This window comes from Ailuropoda melanoleuca, chromosome 15 (genome assembly GCF_002007445.2).
Source record: "Ailuropoda melanoleuca isolate Jingjing chromosome 15, ASM200744v2, whole genome shotgun sequence".
Classification (NCBI taxonomy): Eukaryota; Metazoa; Chordata; class Mammalia; order Carnivora; family Ursidae; genus Ailuropoda; species Ailuropoda melanoleuca.
Genome location: NC_048232.1, coordinates 669,674 through 694,960, shown reverse-complemented (window position 1 = coordinate 694,960; position 25,287 = coordinate 669,674). Strand labels below are relative to the sequence as shown.

At 42.8% G+C, this 25,287-nt stretch overlaps 1 protein-coding gene across 5 annotated transcripts in view; it reads left to right on the top strand.

The window, feature by feature from the left end:
• The first annotated feature begins 1,812 nt into the window (after window positions 1–1,812).
• Window positions 1,813–25,287, top strand: part of LARP4B (La ribonucleoprotein 4B) — a 65,038-nt gene continuing 41,563 nt past the window's right edge. For all 5 annotated transcript variants that reach the window (XM_034644209.1, XM_034644211.1, XM_034644210.1 and 2 more), the window contains exons 1-4: window positions 1,813–1,947; window positions 2,549–2,608; window positions 19,383–19,533; window positions 19,924–20,064. In XM_034644209.1, the coding sequence (XP_034500100.1) occupies window positions 1,867–1,947; window positions 2,549–2,608; window positions 19,383–19,533; window positions 19,924–20,064 (433 nt within the window). In that variant the 5' untranslated portion in view covers window positions 1,813–1,866. The remainder of the gene's footprint in view (window positions 1,948–2,548; window positions 2,609–19,382; window positions 19,534–19,923; window positions 20,065–25,287) is intronic.

Here is a 25,287-nt window from a genome sequence, read left to right as displayed (position 1 = left end):
TTTTAACCAAACATTTTTTTCTTTGAGAATCTTACAAATCTAGAAGTTCATAGTGACAAAAGTGTCTGCAACATCTTCTGTGACTTGGTCTAGTTAGCATCCCATGACATCATTTTCTGGATTTGATGTTTGGGGAGAGTCGGTGTCCGTCTGNCCCCCCCCCCCCCCCCCCCCCGCCCCAGGTTTTATTTATTTGGCCGGGGGTGGGCGGGGAATAGAAGCAGTGGGAGGAGGAGTTGAGGGAGAAGGAGAAGCAGACTCCCAGCTGAGCAGGGACCCCGTGATCATGACCTGAGCCGAAGGCAGATGCTTCACCCTTGATGTCCGTTTCTGTGATAGTTTCACATGTTGCAGACTCATAGAGTTTAACACCTGATACTCATCCTGTATTTTGGAAGACACTGACCTCTGTGAAACTGATTTGTTTCAAGCGTTTCTTCTCTTCTAGCAGTTTATATTGCCAAACCTGTCAAATAGCACGTAAGTGAGTTTTTGCTTTTGTGTCTGATGATAGAGGACTGTTGGATGAGATCACCTTTGATCATCAGATTATTTCATTAACGAGGTTTGGGAATTTATCATAAGCAGGCTATTGAGAGTAGGGAGCACCATCGTAGAAACCAAAAATCTGCATGGTTCCCTTGTGAGACAGAAATAGCTAGTTTTTAAATCTCCGTATCTGGCATGTGGATGCTGTGTTTTCAGAAGAGCCTGAGAGAGACCTGGATTAAAGCCAGTCCTAGTGGTGCTGTGAGGCAGCGCAGCTTGCTGCAGGAAGAGGGAAACACCGCAGGTCAGCCCTGGGTGTCTGGAAACCCTGCTTCTCTTGCTGATCGCACGAAATCATGAGTATTGTTGTCTGTAATGAACAAGAGTTATTACTTACGCTGTTTGGGAAAATCAAATGAGATCTCTTGTTTGAAGTTCGGTCTCTTAACTGTTGAGCTGAGCCGCTGCTTTGGAAAACCTGCTTTGCCCCACTGGTCCTGCTGTCTTGAGGTGGTTTTTGGTTTGTGTGGGTCAGGATTTTGAAGGGATTCCTTTTCAATTAATTACTGTTTATTTCTCTTTAAAACTGTTGTCCTGGAACAAAATGCAATTAATGGGGCCCGTCAAACGATATATATAAAATTTGGGATTCATCGAATCACAAATTGGAGTTCTGTTAATTTTATAATTTTCTGTTTTTAAAAAAAATGGTTTTCTGGGCATGAGTGGATTTATATGTGTTAGCACATGATTTCTAGTCTTAGTATATTCTTGGGTTAGTATAAAGGTGTAAATTATGGGCAGATTTTTTTTTTTTTTTTTAGATTTTATTTATTTATCTGAGAGAGAAAGAGTGCGTTCAAGAGAGCACAGCAGTGGGGAGAGGAAGAAGCAGGCGCCCCGCTGAGCAGGGAGTCTGACATGGGGCTCAGTCCCAGGACCCTGAGATCACGACCTGAACTGAAGTCAGACGCTTAACTGACTGAGCCACCCAGGCGCCCCTAAGGGTAGATTTCTTTAAACTAAGACTACAGGGGCTCCTGGGTGGCTCAGTCGGCTGGGCGGCTGGCTCTTGAGCTCTGCTGGGCTCTTGATCTCAGGGTCATGAGTTCAAGCGCTGCGTTGGGCTCCATGCTGGGTGTGGAGCCCAAATTAAAAATAAATAAAAAAGTAAATAAATAAATAAGCTACTTAGACTCCAGAGGGATAAACACATGTCCTGGAAAACCTGAGAATTTTAAGACTTCCTAGTAACTTAATTTTAAGAACCCATCGTATTGTGTACTTCAGGTTACTGATGTATGGTCCTTTGTTGTTTTACAGCACTCCACAGTTGCTACTCAGCTTCTCCCAGTGCAGCCACAAAGTAAACAGCTCATGACTTCTGATCAGGACACTAAGGTCGTGGCTGAACCGCAGGGCCAGCGAGTCCAGGAAGGGAAAGACAGCTCTCATCTGGTGAGTATGGGTCGAGGCCAGAATTGGCCTGGTGCCTCACTCTCCTCTTCTTCTGATCACAGATGCTGTGTTGGATTTAATAAGTAAATCAAAGTAGTAACTCTGACATATCTTACAACCTGAATGTAGGTGTTATATTCTGAGTAAGTTTAGGGGGAGCTTAGTAGTAGAGGAAGCTGTCAGTAGTAGGTGAGAGAGAAAACACTTATCTCTAGACACTTAAAAACTTTTGGAGTTTAAATCACCAAGAAAAATGCAGTGATTTATAAATACTGTAGTAACATTATATCTGTTGTACTGATAATGCATTTAAAGAATTAGGATTGTAAAATAATTTTTTTGACTGCTTTTAAAAAGATTTTAGCACATCAAGCAAAGCAGATTTTTGTTTATTTTCCCTGTTGAAACTACAAGGAGTTTTGCTTATGGTGGTCAGAATTTTAAATATTGTAAGTTTCAAGGCTCCTGCATCTTTCTGAATATTATTTGTCATGTAAAAATGTGTTTTTCTCAGTGGGTTTTGTTTTTGCTAAATTACTGTGGTTTGAAAATGCTGCTTTACATTGTAATGATGTTGTGTTCGACGTTTCCAATTTTACAGATGAATGGTCCCATATCTCAAACCACTTCTCAGACGAGCTCCATCCCAGCTTTGAGTCAGGTAATTCACTGCAGACCAGTTGCAGCTGAGGCTCACAAATAACTGCCTTACAACAAATATTTACTGTAACAAAATTAGAAAATGTTGTTGTTTCCCAACGGAGGGGGCGGGAGGTGGTGGTGGGGGGAGCCCCCCTGGGTTGGAGGTGTTCAGTACTGTATGTCCTCCTCTGACTTCTGTGTGTGCTGCATGTCTGGTTCTACAGATGCAGTGTGCCCCGGGTTCATGTAGTGGCCGATACTCAAGCACAGTGGTCCCCCGGTAATGTCTTGACTGGATATGATTAGCTCTACGTTTTGAGAGCCTCTGTTCTTTAAAGTACACAAGTCATAGTAAGCTTTTACTAAGAAGATTGGTTTCACATGTTAGCTGTGGCTAATGAAAGAGTAAGGACATGCAGACCCATTGGTTTTGAGCCTTGCTTTAGCTTATGTGCATGCGCGTACATCAGGTGCATTTGGGGCCGCTCCAAACTTAGCTTGGTGGGCTTCTAAGTAATATTACAAACCTGGCACGATTTAAAAACAAAAAAAACCTTCTGAAGTAATCTTACAGAACTTAGAGTAAATTTCCCCCAAATGGCAAACAGTTCATGTAGAAATTGAAGGAGGGATTGGATTGCTCATCCTCATTTTAGTAAGGTGGAATTTTTAAAAATGAAAGATTTCGGGGCGCCTGGGTGGCACAGCGGTTAAGCGTCTGCCTTCGGCTCAGGGCGTGATCCCGGCGTTGTGGGATCGAGCCACATCAGGCTCCTCTGCTGTGAGCCTGCTTCTTCCTCTCCCACTCCCCCTGCTTGTGTTCCCTCTCTCGCTGGCTGTCTCTCTCTCTNATTTTTTTTTAGGGCCAGTCTTCCTCCCCCTCATGGTTGATTTACAGTCCAACATAATATTCAGCCATCTTTTTAAAACGTATTGCAGGGCTAAAAACTAGATTTTGGATTCTTTGGGGGTTTTTTGCCTGTTTTATTACTTCATTCGTAAGTATTGAAATAAGACCTATCTAGAAAAGAATTGAAACACTTGAGCCAGAATTCAGGATTTCACTTCTGTACAGAAATAATTTGCAACTAGTACTGCCTACACGTGCTTTCTTTGTCACTTTTAAGAGTTAACGTCCTATAATAGACCTGATGTGGCAAGTTCTTAGTCCGGCCTTGATCTTTAGTGCCCTTGGTGTCCCTTGGGCACATCCCATCTCTGATTTGAGGTTTCATACAATGTGGGTGTGCTATTTGCCAGTGTTAACAGGGTGCTGCACACGTACGTTTTCATAGGATCATTAAATACTAGAGCTAGAAGGTACCCTGAGAGACATCTGGGCTTACAGTGTGCGTATCCTTTAATAAAGCTTTATTTACAACAAACTTGAGTATCTTTACAGAAAAATGAAAGAGTACACACATTTTTATGTAGCTGTAATCAACATATATATATTTCACCTCATCTTTTCCCACATGACATGATTTCATCTATGTATTTCCTTACCATTGTGGTATTTTCTTTATGTTGCAGTGCTGTCGTTCTTTAGCCATTTGGTTTGGGGACATTTATATTGTTTATTTCTTTCCTGCTATTATAAATGGCATTGCTCTGAAAATCTTTCTAGCTGGCATCATTCATGGTGCGCCTGAGTGTGTGGGTGTGGTCGTTGGGTTAGCAGCTGCAGGTGTTCCAGTGGCTGAGTGAGCGTGTCTAGCAGGCTGATTTAGGAAGCAGTCTGTCGAAGGTTCAGTCTTTCCCCTGAGCTGGATATGGTGTGAGTAGAATTGCCGTAGAGATTCCCAAATAAATGCCTGACTAATTCAGGAGCAGCTTTGCATTTATCCAGTGGTAATATTGTTCATATTTATTATACAGCACCCCCCCCGAAAAAAACTTACCAAGTAGTAACTCTTAACAACCCTAGCCAATCAGTGAGCATCAGAAAATTGACCTTTAGCTAGGGGAAGCTGAGACCCAGCGAGGCTTAAGTAATTTCCCCAAGATTACTTAACTACAGAGTGGCAGAACCATGATTTGAACCCAGGCAACCTGACTTCAGAGTCCAAACTCAAGATGAGATACCTCCTCTTTGGTATCTTTTATTTCATTTAAATAAGGAAACAAGTAGAAAATAATACCCCAGACAAAAACCTATTTGAATTGTGTCTGAGTGGATGAAATTAATTTGGGATAAAGGCGGAGGATTTTAGGTGGGGAATAGCATGACTTACATTTTTGGGAGATTATTTTGGCCTCGATATGTTTTTATATGTAATAGATTGTAGTGAGCAAAGAAAGCAAATAGAAAACTATTAAGGAATGAAGGTTAGAAGTGATGATGGTGGGTCAGACTAGGAGTGAATGGATTTCAAATTATTTTGTAGGTGGATTTGACCACACCAAGTTGTGGATCGGACGTAGAGGTTGGGGTGAGGGAAAGATAAGTCAGGGATATTGAACACCTTGATGAATAGAGTTTTCATTTATTTTGAGATGGAAAAAATTGGAGAAGTAAAGGTTTCTGGAGGGGAAATCCACCTGGTAGAAATTCAGGCAAGCAGTGAAGTGGGCAGGTAGGGCCAGTTGGACCTCAGTGGAGAATTTGGAGCCTGAGATGTTTGAAGTTGGAAGTAAACAAAATAGATGTTTTATTATTTTAAAAATTTATTATATAGAAAAAAACCATTAAAACTGTTGTAAATATGGATTAGGGTTGTATAATTGAGAAGTAACTGAGTTATTACTTGGAATAAGATCAACTCTAATCCCTTTTTTTTCCTCTATAATTTTTTGCTTATCTTGACAGATTTTATGTCCCGTAAGGGCATTCTTGGCTATAACTTTTCATTGATTGATCCTTTTCTAATCACCTGTATTACTTCTATAAATTTGATTAAAATTTATTTAGGAAATTATGTTCTATATCATTTTTTATAAATGTTTCAAATGTCTTAGTTTTGTCTGAGGAGTTTTAAGACCCATAAGGGCAGGAACCGTGTAATGTACTTTATTGATACTTCTTTGCAAGGCATACTTTACCTGAATTGAAAATTTTCATTAATATCAGCATGGCATAATTGATAGTTTAGTTAGTTGTTTATACTAAGAACTTACCTTTATCTAATCATGTGTCTGGTAACCATAGGAATTACATATAACATACAAAAGTTATAACTGCCTAATTTAAATTGATTCCTACTTAACCTTAATAGCACACAAAAACTGTACTCCTGTAAAATTCTCCCCCTCTATGTTACTGGTGTCAGAAATTACATCTTTATTACTGTGTGCCCAGTAATGTAGATTTACAGTTATTTTTATGCACTTGCCCCTTTTTTTTTTTTTAAAGATTTTATTTATTTATTTGACAGAGATAGAGACAGCCAGCAAGAGAGGGAACACAAGCAGGGGGGAGTGGGAGAGGAAGAAGCAGGCTCATAGCAGAGGAGCCTGATGTGGGGCTCGATCCCATAACGCCGGGATCGCGCCCTGAGCCGAAGGCAGACGCTTAACAGCTGTGCCACCCAGGCACCCCATGCACTTGCCTTTTTTTTAATGATTTTTCAATTATGTTATGTTAGTCACCATATAGTACATCCCCAGATTGCGATGTAAAGTTCGATGCTTCATTAGTTGCGTATAACACCCAGTGCACCGTGCAGTATGTGCCCTCCTTACTACCCATCACCGGTCTATCCCATTCCCCCACCCGCCTCCCCTCTGAAGTCTTCAGTTTGTTTCTCATAGTCCATAGTCTCTCATGTTTCATTCCCCCTTCTGATTACCCCCCCTTTCTTTATCCCTTTCTTCCCCTACCGATCCTCCTAGTTCTTATGTTCCATAGATGAGAGAAATCATATGATAATTGTCTTTCTCTGCTTGACTTATTTCACTTAGCATTATCTCCTCCAGTGCCGTCCATGTTGCAGCAAATGTTGAGAATTCGTTCTTTCTGATAGCTGAGTAATATTCCATTGTATATATGGACCACAGCTTCTTAATCCAGTCATCTGTTGAAGGGCATCTCGGCTCCTTCCACGATTTAGCTATTGTGGACAATGCTGCTATGAACATTGGGGTTATGCACTTGCCTTTTAAATTCTCTAGAAGATAAAAAGTGGAGCAGTAAAATTACAGTAGTACTAGCTTTTGTAATTGTCCCATGTATTCATCTTTATCAGGGAGCTTTATGTCTTCATACAGCTTTGAGTTACTGTGTCATGTTTTTTCATTTCAGCCTGAAGGACTCCTTTAGCCTCTCTTCCAGGGCAGACCAGTATTAACAGACTACTTCAGCTTTTATCTGAGAATGTTTTAATTTCTTCTTCAGTTTTGCTGAGGAAGGAATTCTCAATGGACAGTTTTTTTTTTTCAGTGCTTCAACTGTATCAGCCCCTGCCTTCTTAGCCTGGAAGGGTTCTAATGATAAACTGGCTGATATTCTTATTGAAGAGTCTTGTACCTGACAAGTAACTTTTTTCTTGCTGCCTTTTCAAGATTGATTGTTTTTCAACAGTTTGATCAACATAATGTGTCTTGGTGTGAGTCTCTTTGTGTTTATCCTACTTGAAGTTTGTTGAGATTGTGGATTTGTAAATTTGTGTATTCATCAAAATTGGGAAGTTTTTGGCCACTATTTCTTCAGATATTCTCTCTTGCCCTTCCTCTGCTGGGACTCCCACAATGAGTGTGTTTGTCTATATGGGACATAGATGGTGTCCCATAAGCTCTTTAGGCTCCACTCAACTTTTCTCTGTTTTTTTTCTTTTACTCTTCTGGATAATTTCATTTGTCCCCTGTTCAAATTTGCTGATTCTTCTGCCTACCCAAGTCTGCTGTTGAACCACTTTAGTGAATTTTTCAATTCAGTAACTGTACTGTTCAGCTCCAGAATATTTGTTTGGTTGTTTTTATAAATACCTATCTCTTTGTTGGTATTCTCATTTTGTTCATATGTCGTTTTACTGATTAACCTTAGTTCCTTGCCCATGTTTTTCCTTTGCTCTTTGAGCATATTTAAGAATGTTGTTTTAAAGTCTTTGTGGAGTAAGTCTCATGTCTGAGCTTTCCAAAGGACAGTGAATTTTGTTCTTTTGAATGAGTTGTGTTTTCCTGTTTCTTTGTATGCCTTGTGATTTTTTTGTAGTTGCTGAGAACTGGGCATTTGATTTTATTTATAATGTATAGAATGTCTTATTGTTTTGAGACTTTTCCAAATTATTTTTATAAAGACTGCTCCTTGTCATATGTGTTCATTGAAGTCTCTGTTCCTTTAGCTTGTATTCAGCTAATACTTTGACAGAGATTTCTGCTAATGCCATGAACTGAAACAGACAGTCCAGATCCCCTCCTCCCCGAAGAAAACAGGAGAGAGAATACAACTACCCTTCCCAGTTTTCATAGACAGGCTCTGTTCTGAGACAGTCCCTCACTGATTAGCTCATTAACCAACCCAAGGCGAAAGCCTAAGGTCTTCTCAGGACTGTTTTGAGCATCTGTCTTGCCTGGATGTGGCTTTCGGAATTTCCCATATACATGGCTGATTTCCCAAAGAGTTTCACCGTAGCTTTTGTGGGCTTCAGATGGTTATTTTATTTTATTTTATTTTTTTTATATTTTATTTTATTTTATATTTTATTTTATTTTATTTATTTTATTTTATTTATTTTATTTATTTTATTTATTTTATTTTATTTTTTTATTTTATTTTATTTTATTTTAATTTTATTTATTTGACAGAGACACAGCGAGAGAGGGAACACAAGCAGAGGGGGAGGGAGAAGCAGGCTTCCCGCTGAGCAGGGAGCCAGATGCAGGACTCGATCCCAGGACCCTGGGATCATGACCTGAGCCAAAGGGAGATGCTTAACAACTGAGCCACCCAGGTGCTCCATCTTTTTTTATTTCAAACTTTTAAATTTTTTTTTTTATTTTTAAAGATTTTATTTACGTGAGAGAGTGAGAGTGCAAGCACTAGCAGGGGGGAGGGGGAGGGGGAGAAGCAGACTCCTCACTGAGCCGGGAGCCCGATGCAGGACTCGATCCCAGGACCCTGGGACCATGACCTGAGCTGAAGAAAGATGCTTAACCTACTGAGCCACCCAGGTGTCCCTTTTGGTTGTTTTCTTGATACTTCTGAGGGGAATGAAAGCTTGGACCTGCTTTTGTTCACCATTTTGCTTGACCTTTGTAACCTTTTAAATGAGAACTTTTTCTAAGCTGTTATTTTTATTCTAATAATAGAGAACTACTGATAAACTCTAATGCATGTAATTTTTACACAAATATAAAACTTCAGTGCCCAAACCAATAAAATGCAAATAAATGACATTCATTTAGTCTAGTAGGTGATGTTTTGTTGGAAGTAAAGCTCCATCACCAGGTGCTTGTGGTACTAGTTACCCGGGGTTTCTTTGAGTTTACCACAGCTTGAGCTGCTGAACGCCACGTGAACAACTTGCCCACGACTTTTGCTGGTTTGTTTCTATGACATACCTGGTGTCGCTTGGGCCTCACCAGGCATGAGTGAATTTGGGACATTTTAAGTCCAACTCTTTTCTCATCAGAGCAGGTAATTTAAGTATTGTCATGTGGTGCCGCTGTGCTCCTAAACTTAAGTGCAAACATGGGCATATCTTTAAGATTTTGTGTTTGCATCTTTTTAAATTAAATTAATTTGTTTGAGAGTGTGAGAGAGTGTGCATGAGCACGGGGAGGAGCAGAGGAAGAGGGACAAGCAGACTGCACGCTGAGCGTGGGGCCTGGTGCAGGGCTCAATCCCATGACCTTGAGATTATGACCTGAGCTGGAATCAAAAGTTGGACACTTAACCGACTAAGCCACGCAGGCGTCCCTGTGTTTGCATCTTTTAATCCTTTTAGAGCTCCTGCAGATTCCGAGGCCACTACAGGTTTGAGTAGTTGATGGTACAGGCACTAAGACTTGCTGTTAGCATGCTTTCCTGGAGGCATGAAGAGTGACCGGCATGTGGGGGTAGGAGACCATCATCTTGCACAGTTGGGAGGGATGACCTTACAAAGGATGGTGAGAGTGGGAAAGCATGGCTAGGAGACATGACCAGTGGTTTGAGCAAATGCAGCCCACGCTGGGGTTGTTTGGCTGGGTTCTTTGGATGAAATAGGGTAAGGAGGATGGCACTATAGAGTAAGAGGTGATTCTAGAGGTGGGCTGGGGCCAGAGCGTGAGGACTTCGGAGGGGTATTAAAGTTCTCTTCCGAGTATTTTACGTAATGTCTTCATGACAACTCTTTAAAATAGCTGTTGTTGGCCTCATTTTACAAATGAGAAAACTGAAAGAGAGATTAGATGATTTGCCAAAGCTTATGCATGTAGTAAACACAAACTTAGCCTCATAGCTGAACAGATAACCTGGACCAGGAGGGATTTTGGGAGCTTTTGAGGGACTCCTGTTAACTGGCCTGGTGGGTTTTGATTTTTCTTTTTTTCTCTTTTGCTCTTTCCTTTGTCTTAGAATTTTTAGACATCCGTGCAAGTTAGAATAATAAACTCTGGGCCTGTGGTGACTTGAGGAGTTACACCCCCCCATTTTGTTACTTTTATGTTATCGCTTCCTTCCCTTTACACACACACTTTCAAAAAATGTTAGGTATGTATTTACTTCTTTACTTGCTGGGGTGTTGTAAAGCAAATCCCAGACGATGTGCCATTCACCATAAACATCCCCACGTGGGTCCCTAATGGACACCATTGCAGTGTCGTGCCTCGCAGTTACTCCTCTGTACCCACAGACTTCACTCTCAGAGCAGAAAATGGGCTACAAGTATAACTTGTCTATACGTTCTAAAGAACACATCTTTGTTGTTGCTTCTCCTTGGGAAATATACATGCTAACTTCTTTGGTTGCCCCCTTCCCATGATATGTAATTCAGAGAACACTGAAACACTGTGGAAAACGCAGGAGTCTAAAATGTCTTGTTCTTTCTGGCTGGGATAACAATTGTAGGGATTTTTTTTTTTTTTATTGAGTTTATGTGAATAGGAGAAATACTATGAAAATTATCTGTTGTTCTTCTGAGTCTTTGGATTCCACGTCCTGTTTGGTTTTAGTGCGTGGAGGAGGATGGCTGTTCGGCAGGGCCTGTTGTGGTTTGGGTTTGGGATTTGAGTGGCAGGGACATGTGACTGCTGTGCAAGGGGTTATTTTTGGTATCTGGGTGTCGGCTTCTCGTCAGAAATCATAGCAAGTTAGCGTGAGATGCACTTGCGGAGGCTCAGAACACGCCAGGCATGGTTCTGTGAGCTTTTGAACTTTTGAACATGGGTTGTTGCTTCAGCAAGGAATTAAGTAGTGACAGTGACAATGAAAAAGATGGCCTGTTGCCGAAATCTGTGGAGGAGGCGGAGTCAGAGAACAAGATAAGTAAAGCTTTCTCATCCTTATTTGATCCCCTTGAAGGTGAGGAGCTTCACAGTGTTGGACATGGAGGCAGCGGGGCAGCTGCTGGAGCTAATCTGCGGACAAGGGCTTTTGTGAGGCCGGGGCAGCAGCAGGGTCTGGGGCTGAGGCAGTCTTCGGACTCGGTTTCCTCTCCAGTGTCCCAGTTCCTAACTAGGTATGAAAGTTTAGGTGAGAGTGATAAGAATTTAGAGATTGTTGCTCTTGAGCAGGGTTGTGACAGTGTCTCGGTCACTCGTTGTGTGAGCCCTGTCAGTAAACGGGGTTTCTCTGAAGCTGTTTGTTCCAAAGGTGACGAGTCTCTTTCATGCGTCCTGGTGCCTTTTGGCCGGGGCCTGCCGGGAGGAGCCCTTGAACAGAGTCATTTCGGCCATTACCCGGCCACTTGTATAAACTCCGTAACAGAGAAAGAAGTGGCAGTAAGTGTTCAAAGCAGTAGTGATACTAACCCTTCAGGTAGGTCTGGTAGGGAGATGAAGGGTGAACACCCTGTTTGTGTTGATCACAAAGCACTCAGGGCTTCGAGAGAGCGCGAGTTTTACAATATTTGTGTCATAGATCCTGACTGCCTGGGTGTTGCTGAGGAGCTGTGTGCCCCCGTGTGTGGAGCAGCTGCCGTGGAAGACAGTCAGTCAGCTGTCACCTCTGAGGGAATTCGCAGAGGGGCCTGGCCGCCGGCGAAAGCTGCACAAGGCCCAGGACAGTTAGTCGCCCTACAGGAGGAGCTCTCCCCACGGGGCATGCCCGGTCCAAATGAAATGAAGGAAGTTTTTAAGGGAAGTACTAAACCTGGTTTCAAACTAATGACTGCATCTTTAAGGGCTCACGCTTATACCGGGTTCCCTAAAGATTACACAGAAAGCGTTGCGTTACATTATGTGGGCATCCTCCCTGAATTTAACAGTAACATAGACACTGGCTCGCCGGAATGTGTGTGTGCCCTCCCTGAAGAAAGTGAGAACTGTAGTCTAGAACAGGTAAGTCGGATGGGTGATTCACATGTTAATTTACTTACCGACACTTCAGAAGTTGAAAGAAATGGTGAATCTCGGGCTGTAGCAGCTAGTGTAGGTCAGAGTTTAAACTCTGAAAAGGAAAGAGAAGATAATTCTGTCAGACCACTGAAAGACAATGATTATTTCAGTTTCGATGTTAGCGGAGCAGAAAGTAGTCTCCTTCCCCGGAGTCTAGATAGGATTCATTTAAGGTCGGAAAGGTGTGTCACTTCCCTGAGCTTTAGAAATGAACATTTTCCCACTCATGCCAGTTTCCAAGAAGTAGCCCCTAACAGACCTGGTGACCCTGGACCGGACCACCTCCTAGGGTCAGCGATGGCCGAGGGGCAGAAGCGGCGTGTCTGCAGCCTGAAACCTGGAAGCATCCAGCTTGCAAACAAAGCACAGTTGTCTTCGCAATCTGAAAATAGTTCATCTTATCAAGATAAGGATAAAATGAGCATTTTTGAAGAAGAGAGTCATGGACAGAGGGCTTTTGAGTGGAGATCTTCACATCAGGTAGACCTGTGTGCAGAACCTGGGGCCAGTGAGGCCCAAGCACAGATCTGTGATTTAACTGGTATGCCATGCAAGACGGGCGTGGGGAGAGTATTCCAAAGAACGGGCACCCCGGAGCTCAAAAGCTCCCAGGAACTGCCCCCAGATGGCAAGTCTCTTGATGTCTCCAGCTGTTTTCAGAGTAACTTTATCTCCTCCACATTTGCTTTCACCTGCCCTGAAGAAGAAAGTGAAGTTGGCCTGGGTTTTAAAACAGAAGATGAAATGTGTGTGAAGAGTGCAGAGAGTGACCAGCAAAGATTAGAAAGTGCCGGAAAAGAGTCACTGAAAGCCAGTCACAGAGAGACCAGTAAGAATGATGGAGGAGATGTGAAGTCAGACTCTGAAACCACCTTTACCCGGGGAACAAGCACAGCACCCCACGGGGCAGCGCCTGGTCGGGATGCACAGGCTTGGGGTAGGTCAGACAGCATAGGGCAGCCCCATAGCAGAACCAGTCACATGGAAGAGAGTGACTGCAGACACGAGCATCTGGATCTTGCACCACCTCTAAGCCAGCGTTTGAATTCAGCTGAGCAGAGTTCACAAGTAGAAGAGAAAGAGTCTGTGAACAGCAGTGAAAATGCAGGCCTGGAGCAGGTTTTGTCCGAGTCAGCTGAGGAGAGTTCTGATGCCTTAGGGGCTGGCACGTTGGGGCCGAGTAAGCCAGCACCAACAGGGAAGGGAAGGAAGAGAGACAACATCGACGTGCGTGGGATGAGCACACGTGTGTACCATGTCAGGCAAAGACATGCCAAACCCATGCTGAATGGACCTGCATTAAACAGTGGAGTGGATTTTGTGGGAAGTCCACAGGTGACTTTTAGAGAAATGGAGTTAGGTGGGACTCTTGAGGGATATCCCTGTGTGGCCCAGGTGGACAGATACCCAGACCCTGCTCACGAGGTGCTGCAGGCCCTTCCTGTCGTCCCTGGTGACAGTGCAGAAATAGCGGTACCACATTGTGGGGACCATATCTTACCACTCACAGAAGATGCTGTAAATACACCTGAAAATCCTGCCAGAGGGGATTTGCAGCGCTTCCCAGAGGAATTGTACTCCCAGTTTTTGAACGAACTTGCCTATTACCCAGTGGGAGGGTTTGCAAGTCAGACATTTTCTGAAGGACTGGCCGATGGCTGCAGTGAGTATCAAGAGAGCTGTCCGTGGGCTCATCCAGCTGGGAAAGATGCCTTAGAAGAGGAGCAGGTACCTAATGAGTGTCTGCCCGGGAAGCCACCAGACTTAGAGGTCGCTCTGTTCTGGATGGAGAAGCTCCCTTATCAGCTACCAGTGGCAGAAGATGCTGTTATTTGGGGATGGCAGAATAGAGGTGGACAGTTAGTAAGTATGTTTTATCAGTTTTATTATTGTGCTGTGAAATGCTAGAGTTTCACTTTGATTGCTTTTAACTTCCACGAAGTTTTATTCTAATGGGCAGTCATTTGAATGTTTATGTCACACTCTGAGTTACCATAGCATCCGCTTAACCATTTCCAGCCTGGGGAGTGTGACTCAGTTTACTGTTTGGTATATTTAGGCCAGAGTGTGTGCGCCAGCTCTTGTTGCACTCAGCCCGGCACTGCTGGCTGTCACACAGCTTGGTGCAGACCTCTTTGCATGTGGACGTTGTGTGTCCTGAGGGCTGCCCTGCTGGGCCCGTGTCCTTCCTCACAACCCCCTTGTTGGAGCAGAGCAAACATTTGTCCATTGAATTTGAAAGTCATTTCACAAAGGCCACATTTGGACAGTAGAGAAGACTCAAAATCTGTGCTCTCTGCTACAAATTTGCTGCTTTTAACTGGCTCTGAAGTCTGTCTCCTGTCAGCCAGAAGCACCTGCAGAGCTTCCTGACCGTGGTGCTCGGGCCCTGCTCATTTGGGAAAAGCTTCACAGATGCTACTGCAGCAGGCGGCTGAGTGGAGCATCTTTCCAGATAGTCTGTGATAAACACAAACATTCAACAAACGTGAAGTTAGTCTTGCCCTTAAAGTAGTCTTTTTGGACATGTATAATTGAAAGGCATACTTCTAACAGCAGACTCTCACTGACTCAACCAATAGTTTATTTATTTATAAAGTTTATTTAAACTAAAAACAAGAACAGTTCACCCATTTTCCCAACCCCCACCCCCACCTCTGGCAGCCACCAATTTGTTCTATCTGTGAGCTTGGTTTATTTGTTTGTTTTTATTTTATTTTATTTTTTTTAAAGATTTTATTTATTCGAAAGAGAGACAGCCAGCGAGAGAGGGAACACAAGCAGGGGGAGTGGGAGAGGAAGAAGCAGGCTCATAGCAGAGGAGCCTGATGTGGGGCTTGATCCCAGATCGCCGGGATCACGCCCTGAGCCGAACACAGACGCTTAACCGCTGTGCCACCCAGGCGCCCCTGTTTGTTTTTAGATTCTACATATAAATGAGATCATAGGGTGTTTGTCTGACTTATTTAACTTAGCAAAATACCCTGTAGTTCCATCTGTGTCATTGCAACTGGCAAGATTTCATTCTTTTCTTTTTTATGGCTGAGTGATATTCCATTGTACATATACCACATCTTCTCTATCCATTCATCCATCAGCAGACACCTAGGTTGTCTCCATATCTTGGCTCTTGTAAATAATGCTACAGTGAACATGGGGTGCAGATTTTTTTTTTCCAGATTAGTATTTTTGTTTTCTTCAGGTAAATATCCAGAAGTGGGATTGCTGGATCATATGGGTTTCTATTTTCAGTTTTTTGAGAACCTCTATACTGTTTTCTAGAGTGGCTGTGCCAGTTTACATTCCCACCAACAGTGTACGACGTTCCTTGTCGGCATCCTCACCGACAACTTGTTATTTCTTATCTTTTTGATAATAGTTTATTTATTAATTTTTATTAAAGATTTTATTTATTCGAGAGAAGAGAGAGAACGCGCACACCTGCACACATGAGTAGAGAAGGGAAGGGCAGAGGCAGAGAGAGAGAGAGACAAGAAGACTCCTCCCTAAGCAGGGAGCCTGATATGGGGCTCAATCCCAGAACCCTGGGATTATGATCCGAGCCAAAATCAGATGCTTAACTGACTGAGCCACCCAGGTGCCCCATGATAGTTTATTATTAGTGATTTTTGTTGCATTAAGCAAGAAAAATGATTGATGGTAGTAAGGAGATAGATGTGGTTCAAATGTTAATGCCAATTATATGAACTTAAGTATAAATGTAACCCTATAACTTAGGGAATTACCCATTAACCTCCTTTTCCATTCCCACATTTGGGACTTTTGCCAAAAGGAGTTACATACATTCAAGTTAGTTGCTTTTGTTTCTTAAGTAGTTGTGGAGGCAAAACACTACAAAATTAGGCCTTTAAGTGATACACACCATAATCATTTACATAAGCGGCTGGGATTACCAGTCAGCTGCCCACGTGTGCGCTTGGTCCACCCCTCTGGTGCACACACGGGCCCTGGTGCTGCCCTTCACGTGAGATACGCGTGTCCTTTTCAGTTGTGACACACGCCTGGGCGGTGTTCTGATTGGAGTACATTTAATGCAGATATGCGTGTCCTTTTCAGTTGTGACACACGCCTGGGCGGTGTTCTGATTGGAGTACATTTAATGCAGATACGTGTGTCCTTTTCAGTTGTGACATAGGCCTGGGCGGTGTTCTGATTGGAGTACATTTAATGCCGGTGCTTTCTTTTCACAACTTTATTTTTCAAAGTGCTTGTCTAGATGTTTTGTTCATACCAATCTTAGGTAGTGGCTGTTAACTCCATTTTGCAGATAAAGAACCCGAGGTCCAGACACGTCAGAAGCCAGTGGATTGCTCTGAATGATTAAACTTCTTTGGTGGCAACCCTGGGAGTAGTCTGTGCTAACTTGAAATAAAAAGTTTGAAAGTTTCCTTCCCCCACTGTCTCACCTATTTTATAGTTCCCAGCTCCCTTGTCCCCTTCTCTGATACTGGTTACTCTGATTCCTACTCAGTAACTTGTCAGTGGGACCATTCTTTCTCATGTCCAGAAAACAGATTTATGAAATTGTTAGGCTTTTGGGCTTTTTTTAATGGAGCCTGGTGTTTGGAGGGTAGAGTTTCTTTAGAGCATCAGAATTTATGGATGCTGTATTTTGAAAGAGTGGTGTTGGTCATTTATATAAAATCACGTAAGGCTGTGGCTTTTAAGGTCAGCTCATTTTTGGTTTTAATAACCGCTGCTTAGCCATGAATTTTCAGTGGAAAAATGAGACAGGTAGTCAGGCAGGTGAAACGAGTTGTTAATGGATGCTTAGAGTTCCACATGACTGCAAGAGAAGACCGACACCTTAAAGAAATACAACCAAGACAAGTTATTTTTCATGTGAATTACAAGAAGGTAATGCATACTTGGTAATGTTTTGTTTTTGCTGGTGTTAGAACATTTTCTAATTACTATCTTTGTGGGCACGTTACTGAACCTCTCCCTGCCGTGGTCTTCTTTGTGAAGCCCTCATAGGGTTGTCCTGATAAAGCTCAGGAAGGTACGTGGAATGTGCCTGGCACCTAGCAGACTCGTGGTAGTTGTCATGTCATCAGCTCCTAAGTATTTGTCTCCACTCTTTCATCCCTTGTCACTCAAGAGTGTCACTTGAATACTGCTTAACTGCTTAAAATTGTGTTAAGTCCCAAGTACTTGACTTGGATTTGAGTATTTACCACTTAAAAAGTAGTACATTACATAAGGATAGGTTTCTATTCAGTTGTAGCATAAAACTTTTGCACAATTTGCCCAGTAGTGGAAAATACAGTTTTTTATGTTGTTGCTTTATTAAATACTCATTTCTTCAGCATATTTCTCAGGCATGACTGTACTGAGGTCAGAGCTGCTAGGTACTAGCGACACAGTGGTGAACAAAGGGGACACGCAAGAGTTTGATGGGCTAGTGGGAAAGACAGATGTGTTGTAGAGGGCGAGCCCTGCGGTGGCTCTGAGGATGTTGCTTTCGGGCATTGCACTCCTAGTATGACAGTGCAGCCCATGTTGGGAATGCTCCAGTGCAGGGAGCTGCAGGCGGTGCTCACGGTGAGACAGGCCCATGTTTGTGGGTGGTCGGAACTTAGAGGATGTGTAGTGTGTACCTGAGGTCAGGGGGCCACTTCAGTGGGTTGAATACAGTAATGTGGGAAAGCTTGATGTGTGTTATTGCATGGTGGAGAGTCCAATTAGAAAAAGCATTGGACTAGGAAAGAAAGAGGGGCATGAGTTCAAAACAAGACAAAAAACAAGCAGGTGGAAAACATGTTAATGCTGAGGGAAGGTAGTGATGTCTGTGAAATAGGGAGTGTCTCCTGTATCGCTGTCTTTGCTCAGGAGGGCAGGGGTTGTGTCTGCTGCTCTGTTCACTGTTCCGTCCTGACTGCTGAGTGCCGGGGCTGGCGCTTACTGAGTAGGGAGTATTTACTGGAGAGATGGGTGGAGGAGAGAGGCAAACCCTGCACGGAAAACGAACTGGGAGTTTCGATGTCCTATAAGAAGGGAGACTGAGGAACCAGTGCTTCTGGAGTGTGATACTCCTGAAGAAGGGGGACCCTGCTCTTTACGCCGTCACGCATGCTTCATAAAGAGAATCCCATAGAGTCCCTAACTTAGGCATCTGGTTCTGGGGGTGTGGTGTTCGGCTCCCTTACCTCTTAGGTGTGAACAAAGTGCACACTCTTGTTTTAATCATGTGGGCCTCTGCTATCAGTGTCAGAGTTTTGTTTCTCACCGCAAGCCTTAATCACCCCAGCCAGAATGAATGTATTGTGTCTTCTAAAGATTATTAATCCACACGTGTCCTCGATGGCTCATCATGATATTTCCTGACCCTTTTCACATCTGGAGACAGTATTGGGTAACATCTGCCCTAGGGGGTCATGTGGGAAGGCTCCTCCCAGCGAGGGCTCCTGCCTGACATTCCCTGAGGGCTCCTGGGACCAGGACCCTTGTCCCTCTCCTAGGAAGCTCTGACCTCTGCATGGTGGTATCAGGGCTTGTATTACCTGGGCAACGGGAAATGATTTGGCTAGGTTTGCTGACAGAATTGGGACGATGAACTGGAGTTAGTTGGGGGAGCAGCTGCTCCAGGGACATTGATTCTTTAGACTTAGGGATCCACTTGAGGTTTGTGAGCAAGAGAAGAAAAGTCAGGGGGCAGTTAGGTGCATCAGAAAAGAGCTCACCTATCCCGAAAGGAAATGAAGGTGTGAGCATGTGGACACAGGTAGAGTGTCGTGGACAAATAGCAGTTGGAGCAGAAGTGCCAAGCACGTTGGAGCAAAAGGAGGGCAGGATCCCTGGACCTGAGCAGGGTCAAAGCGGAGGCAGTACCAAGCCCCTCTGTCTGACGGACCAGTGAGAAGACCTTTGTTCTTCCGAGGGACTTGTGTTGTCTAGACATCCTTTTGCTTATATGAGTGTTTGAGATTTGTTTAAGAATTTTATCCATTTGCATTCTATTCAGATTTATAAATCTGTGAATTGTGTCTAGAACAGAGATGACAGTTGGATCCCCAGTTATTTACTGAATGTCCATGAAGGCCAGGGACCTCATCTTTCATTTGCAATTTCTGGAGAGTCTTCCGCTTAGTGGGGACTAAGGAGCCTGAAGGTGAATGAAGCTGAGCTCGGTGTATCAACTTTTGTTACTTTGCACCACAGTTCATCCTCAGCGTACAGTAAATAGACTGCCTTTCTGGCCTAATTCGCTCACACAGATGCGTTTCAGGTATGAATTAATACGTAAAATTGTGTTTGATTGGAATCAGGATACAAACGTTTGTCACATTTTCCCCTAGGTACCAACAGCCAAGGTTTCGGAGCTAAACCCTCATGCGAAAGTGTGGGGGACTCCTGTGCTGCATTTGGAAGCGGGCAGCGCCGCGGATGGCGGTGTGAGTGCAGACTGGGAGGAGCCGTCGGGCCCTTGCACAGACTGCGGCCAGGAGGGTGAGTTACGGGCATGGTCGTGATGAGGAGCGACTTTGCTCTCAAGGCTGTTTGTTCCCGTTTAACCCATCTCTAAGAAATTGTTAATTGGGGCGCCTGGCTGGTTCAGTCGGTAGAGTATGCAAGTCTTGCTCTCGGCGTAGTGAGCTCAAGCCCCACATTGGGCGTGGAGCCTACTTAAAATTAAAAAAAAAAAAAAAGAATTGGTAAAAAGGAATTGTTAATTAAAATTTGTGTCATGGTTTGCTACAGTATTGAAGAGCCAAGGAGGTCTTTCCCAATCAAGTTAAAAAATTGAAGTAACTGCAACTGTAAGCTTTTATTTTGTTTTGTTTAAAGAGAAAGTTATTCTTCTAATTCTGCCTTTTGGGTTAAAATTGCTAATTACAGGATTGGATGCCAATGGCGATGGTGACAAAAGTCATGAGAATGTGGCACTCTCAGATTTTCAGGAGTCAGACCAAACCGCTGTGAGCACTTTGGCTCTCGATCGTTCGGAACATGAATCTCCGCCTGAAAATAGTGAGACTGGTAAAGCTGTTTTATGAATTCATTTTTATGTGGAGTGAGCTTTATTATGTTGCGTTTTAAAATTTAGCTTCTTAAGTATTTCTCTTAAATTGTGCCTTTCATTGCTTCCTTTGATTCTCCTTGAAATTCCGTCTTAAGTGGATACGGAGATGAGGCGTTCTGGTCAGGAAGGTGCCTCAGGGAGTTGTGAGATCTCAGCGGTTCCTGAAAGGCGGGTCTGGTTTAAGTAGGAGAAGCAGAAGGCGGACCGTAGGGTGGGGTGTCTATAAAAGTGCAGAGAGGGAACATTAGTGTTGAAGTCGAGAGTCAGACTCTACAGAAATTGCTTCTTCATAAAAAGGGAGAGAGTCTTTTAAGGTTGTTTTAGAAGGAAAAAAAGAGCAGGGGGAAGAGAGCAGTTCTCTTTGGGGCCAGCATGTGGGATGGGATACGGATGGCTCACCTCCAGTTTTGGTTCCACCTGCATCTAAAAGACCAGCCACAGTGTAAAGCCTCAGCAGACCATGGGGTGGGCTACACTCGTATCATTAACAACTGGATGGGGCAGTTTGTGTGGGAGAAATAACTCCCCAAAGTTGGCTAACAGGAATCGAGCAGACCAGATGCATGTGGAGTGTGTTTGGTCTCCCAGGTGACTGTGTGGAGCTACACCTGAGTTAGAGAAGGCCCAGCTTCCCGCTGCGTTGCTGCGCTGGTCTCCCCAGGAGGCGGTCTGGTAACATGTTCTCTCACGTGTTGCTCGCAGACTTCCATAGGACAGCACTGTGTCCATGTTAGGTTTTCCCCTGAAAGGGCCATCCCTGTGAAGACCTTGCCTTCACTGTGGCTGCTGGCACTCGTCCCTCCTGCCTCTGCCACCCAGAGCCTCTTCTCAGTTACTTCCTTCCATCAGTTCTCTGCCTCCCGTGTTCTGTTCCTGAATGGATCAACGGTGGCAGAATGAAATACATAGTATGTGGAATGCTGTCAGTTTGAGTTCGGTATCACAAACTCCCAGCTGGCGCTTGGCACAGCCCCACAGTACTGCCACGGGGCCCAGCGTGGCTGAGCTCCTGGACAGCCATATCGCGCCTTCTGTTTCCTCTCAGACCCTAGCACTGTCGTCCTCTTCATTTTTGGAGGTGTAGAGCAGTAAAGAAGGATAATTGATGTACAGTAAACATCACATATTGGAAGTATATCCTAGCTTTTCTGTATGTTTTGTTTTCCCTGGTTTGGAGCACAGTGTTGAGTGAGTTATCGAGTTGATTTGCAGACTCTTCTCCTGCCCACACTGATTTCTCTACCAGATTTAGTAAGATGTGCATACACCTGTAATACCATCGAGATCCTGAATATACCTGTCACCCCTAAAAGCTTCCTGTGCCCTCTCCCTGCCCCAGGCAACCACTGGTACGCTCTCTGTCACTCCAGGTTAGTTTGTGTTTCCTAGAATTTTATATAAATAGATTTTTATGGCATGTGCTCTTTTTGTCAGGCTTCTTTTACTTGGCTTACTAATTTTGAGATTCACTCATGTCGTAACATTGATAGGTCATTTCTCTTTATTTCTGAGCAGCATTCCACTCCATCTTATATAAGCCCCAGTTTTTCCATTCATGTGGTGGTGAGTATTTGGGTGTTTCCAGTTTGGGGCTGTTATCAGTAAAGCTGCCAAGAACACTTATAAGGCAAGACTTTGAATAGATGTATGTTTTCATTTCTCTTGGGGAAATACATGAGAATGGAATAGGTGGATCATCCGGTCGGTTTATCCTCTCAAGAAATGGTAGCGCTGTGTTCTGTAGTGGTGCCCTCTGTAAGCGCATCTGCCGTGGACTGAAGCCCCAGTGGCTCCACTTCCCCGGTAACACTTGATGTGATCAGCCTTTTAATTTTAGCCATTCAAAAAGTAGGTAGTTGAATCTTCTTGTAGTTTTAATTTGTATTTCCTAATGACTAATTGTGTCAAACATCTTACTATATGAATTTACCGTTTTGGTGAAGGGTCTGTTTGGTCTTCTGCCCATTTTCATATTGGGTTGTCTTATTACTGAGTTTTGGGAGTTCTTTATATGTTTTGTACACAAGCCCTTACCAGATTTATAATTGCAAATACATTCTCTCAGTGTGTGGCTTGTCTTTTGTTCTTCTAACAGTATCTTTTGAAAAGTAGGAATTTTAAATTTTGTAGATAGTCTAGTTTATTAGGTTTTTTTTTTCTTTTTTCTTTTGTGGGTCTTGCTTTTGCTTTTGTACCTAAGAAATCTGTGCTTAATCCAGAGTTACAAAGGTGTTCTCCCAGAGGTTGTATAATTTAAAATTTTATGTTTTTAAGGTCTGTGACTCATTTTAAGTTAATTGTTGTATATAGTGTGAGGTACAAAGCAAAGTTGTTTTTTTGGTGGTTTTTTTTTTTTTTTTTAACCCATGTGTTAGGTATGCAACTGTTGTATCACTGTTTGCTGGAAGGACCCCCCCTTTTCCACTGAGCCTTGTGTTGTCATCGGGATCATTTGTCCCTACGTGGGTCACTTTATTTCCGGACTGTGTCTTTCTTTTCCATCCCTCTGTTAAATCTGTTTTCACAACAGTGCCACACTGTTGTGATTATTGTCAGTCTTAAAAACAGGTGGTGTTAGCTTTCCAATTTTGTTCTTTTTCAAAATTACTTTGGCTATTCTAGTTCCTTTTTATTTCCGTACAAGTTAAAATGACCTGGTCAGTGTCATCAACATGGTGAGATTTTTATTGTGGTGCACGTGAGCTGTTGTATGTCTCCACTTGGTTAGGTCTTCTTTAATTTCTCTTGGCTGTATTTTTTTTACTTTTCAGTGTACTGGTCTTCCACATCTTTTGTACTTAAATACTTATCCTTAAGTATTTCATATTTCTTTGGTGCTGTTGTAAGTGATTTTTTAAAAATTTAATTTGGAATTAGTATATAGAAATATAATTAATTTTTGTAAATTGATATTCTCTGGAAACATGTTAAGCTCACTTACTAGTTTTAGGAACTGTTTTTGGATTCCATCATGTCTTCTACATAGACCGTCATATTATTTGTAAATAATTCAGCTTTATTTCCTAGCCAGTTGGTGCCTCTTCTTTCCTTTCTTTGCTTCTTTCTTCTTTGTCTTGCCTGATTGCCCTGGATAGAGCCTTCATTACAAAGCTGAACAGAGGGGTACCTGGCTGTCTCAGTCAGTGGAGTATGTGACTCTTGATACAGGGTTGTGAGTTCAGGCCCCGCGATGAATATAGGGATTACTTAAAATAAAATCTTGAAAAAAAAATTAAAAACAAAGGTGAACAGATCATGAGAGCAATCATCTGTCTGAGACGTTCTGTTTTACCATCAAGTGTAATGTTAGTTTTGGTTTTAGGTCCATGACTGTCATCAGGTTCATGAGGTGCCCTTCTGTTATGTTTGCCGAGAGTTTTTATGAGGACTGGTGGTTGGAATTTGTCATGCTTTTTTCTCCATCTGTGGCGATGATCATACTTCTTTAATTTTAGTGTTAGGATGATTTTTCATGTATCCAGTCCGCCTCACATTCCTGGGATAAGCTTCACTGGGTCATGATGTAACATACTTTTGATTAGTTGTTGGATTAGATTGGCCAGAATTTTGCATAAAATTTCCATACCTGTGTTCATGAGGAGTGTTGGTCTGTAGTTTTCTTTTCAGTGTATTCTTGCCTATGTGGTTTTTTGGAAGAGGTTATCATTTCTTTTTTAAATGAAGAAGTGGAGCCATGTGGGCCTAGGGTTTTGTGTGAGGGAAGGTTTTCAGCTACAGTTTTTGTTTGTTTTTAAGTAGGCTCCACACCTAGTGCGGGGCTGGAACCCACAACCATGAGACCAAGACCCGAGCCAGAACCGTAAGTCGGACACTCAACTGTCTGAGCCACCCAGATGGCCCTACAGTTTGTTTTTCGTGTAGGGCTGCTCAGGTTTCAGTTTTAGTTACTTGGGTCTTATAAAGATTCAGTCCACTTCATCTAAAGTATCAACTCCGTTGCTTAGAATTGCTCCTAGTACTGTGTTCATTCACCCTCTGTAGGATCTGTAGCTATGTCACATAACTCGTTACTGTTACTGGTAATTCATCCCCGCCCCCCCCAGGAATCTTTGTAGAGATTTGTCAATTTTGTTGATGGTCTGAAAGAACCAGTAGTTGGTTTCATTGTTTTTCTCCTTCCTGTTTCCTTGGTTTTCTTCTGATCTGTGTAATCAACTTTCTCTTCGTTACTTGGGGTTTGATTTTTTTTTTCCCCTAGTGTCTACAATGGAAACTGAGCTCATTGATGGGAGGCATTTCTTTTCTGAGGTAGCTGTTTTCTTCCATAAGTCTCCAAAGTACTCTGTTAGCACAGTCTCACAAATTCTGGTACATTGTAGGTGTGGTTTTTAAAAAAAATTCAGTTCAAAATTATCTCTGATTTCTTTCTTAATTTTTTTCTTTGATCCATGCATAATTTAGAAGTCTGGTATTTAGTTTCCAAATATTTGGGGATTTTCCAGGGAACTTTCTTTTATTGGTTTCTAATTTAATCTCCTTATAGTCATGGGACGTAATTCATATGACTTGAATCCCTTTAAATTTATTAAGATTTGTACTGTGTCCCAGAATCTGGGCCATCTTAAGTACATGTTCCCTTTCCCCTTGAGAAGAGTGTGTATTTTGCTCTTGTTAGGAGGATGCTCTGTAGTTACCGTTACCACTTCTGGTGGTCTTCATTCGTTTGTGTAAATCCAGACTTCCTTCTGGTATCCTTTTGCTTCCACCTAAAGGACTTGAATGTGTCTTGTAGTGCAGATCTGCTGTGATGGATTGTTAACAGCTTCTGTGTATCTGAAACCATCTTTAGTTTACATTCATTTTTGCTTCCTGCAGAATTCTCTGTTGTTAGATTTTTTTTGGTCAAGCCCTTTTTCTTTATCAGTGGTTTTGGGCATTTTGATCATGATGTAACTTAAAAGCAGTCTTTGTGTTTCTTGTGGTAGGTGTTCATTGAGCTGCTTCAATCTGTGATTTATAAACGTTTTCACCAGAGTTGGTGAAATTTCGGCCATAATTTCTTCAAATGTTGCCCCTCCCCCAGTGCCCCCCAGCCATTTCTTTCCTTTCTTGATCTCTGGTTATTCCTCTATTAAGACCCTTGAAGTTGTCCCAGAGCTCACTGATCCTCTGTTGTTGTTGTTTTTTTTTAATATATATATATATATATATATATATAT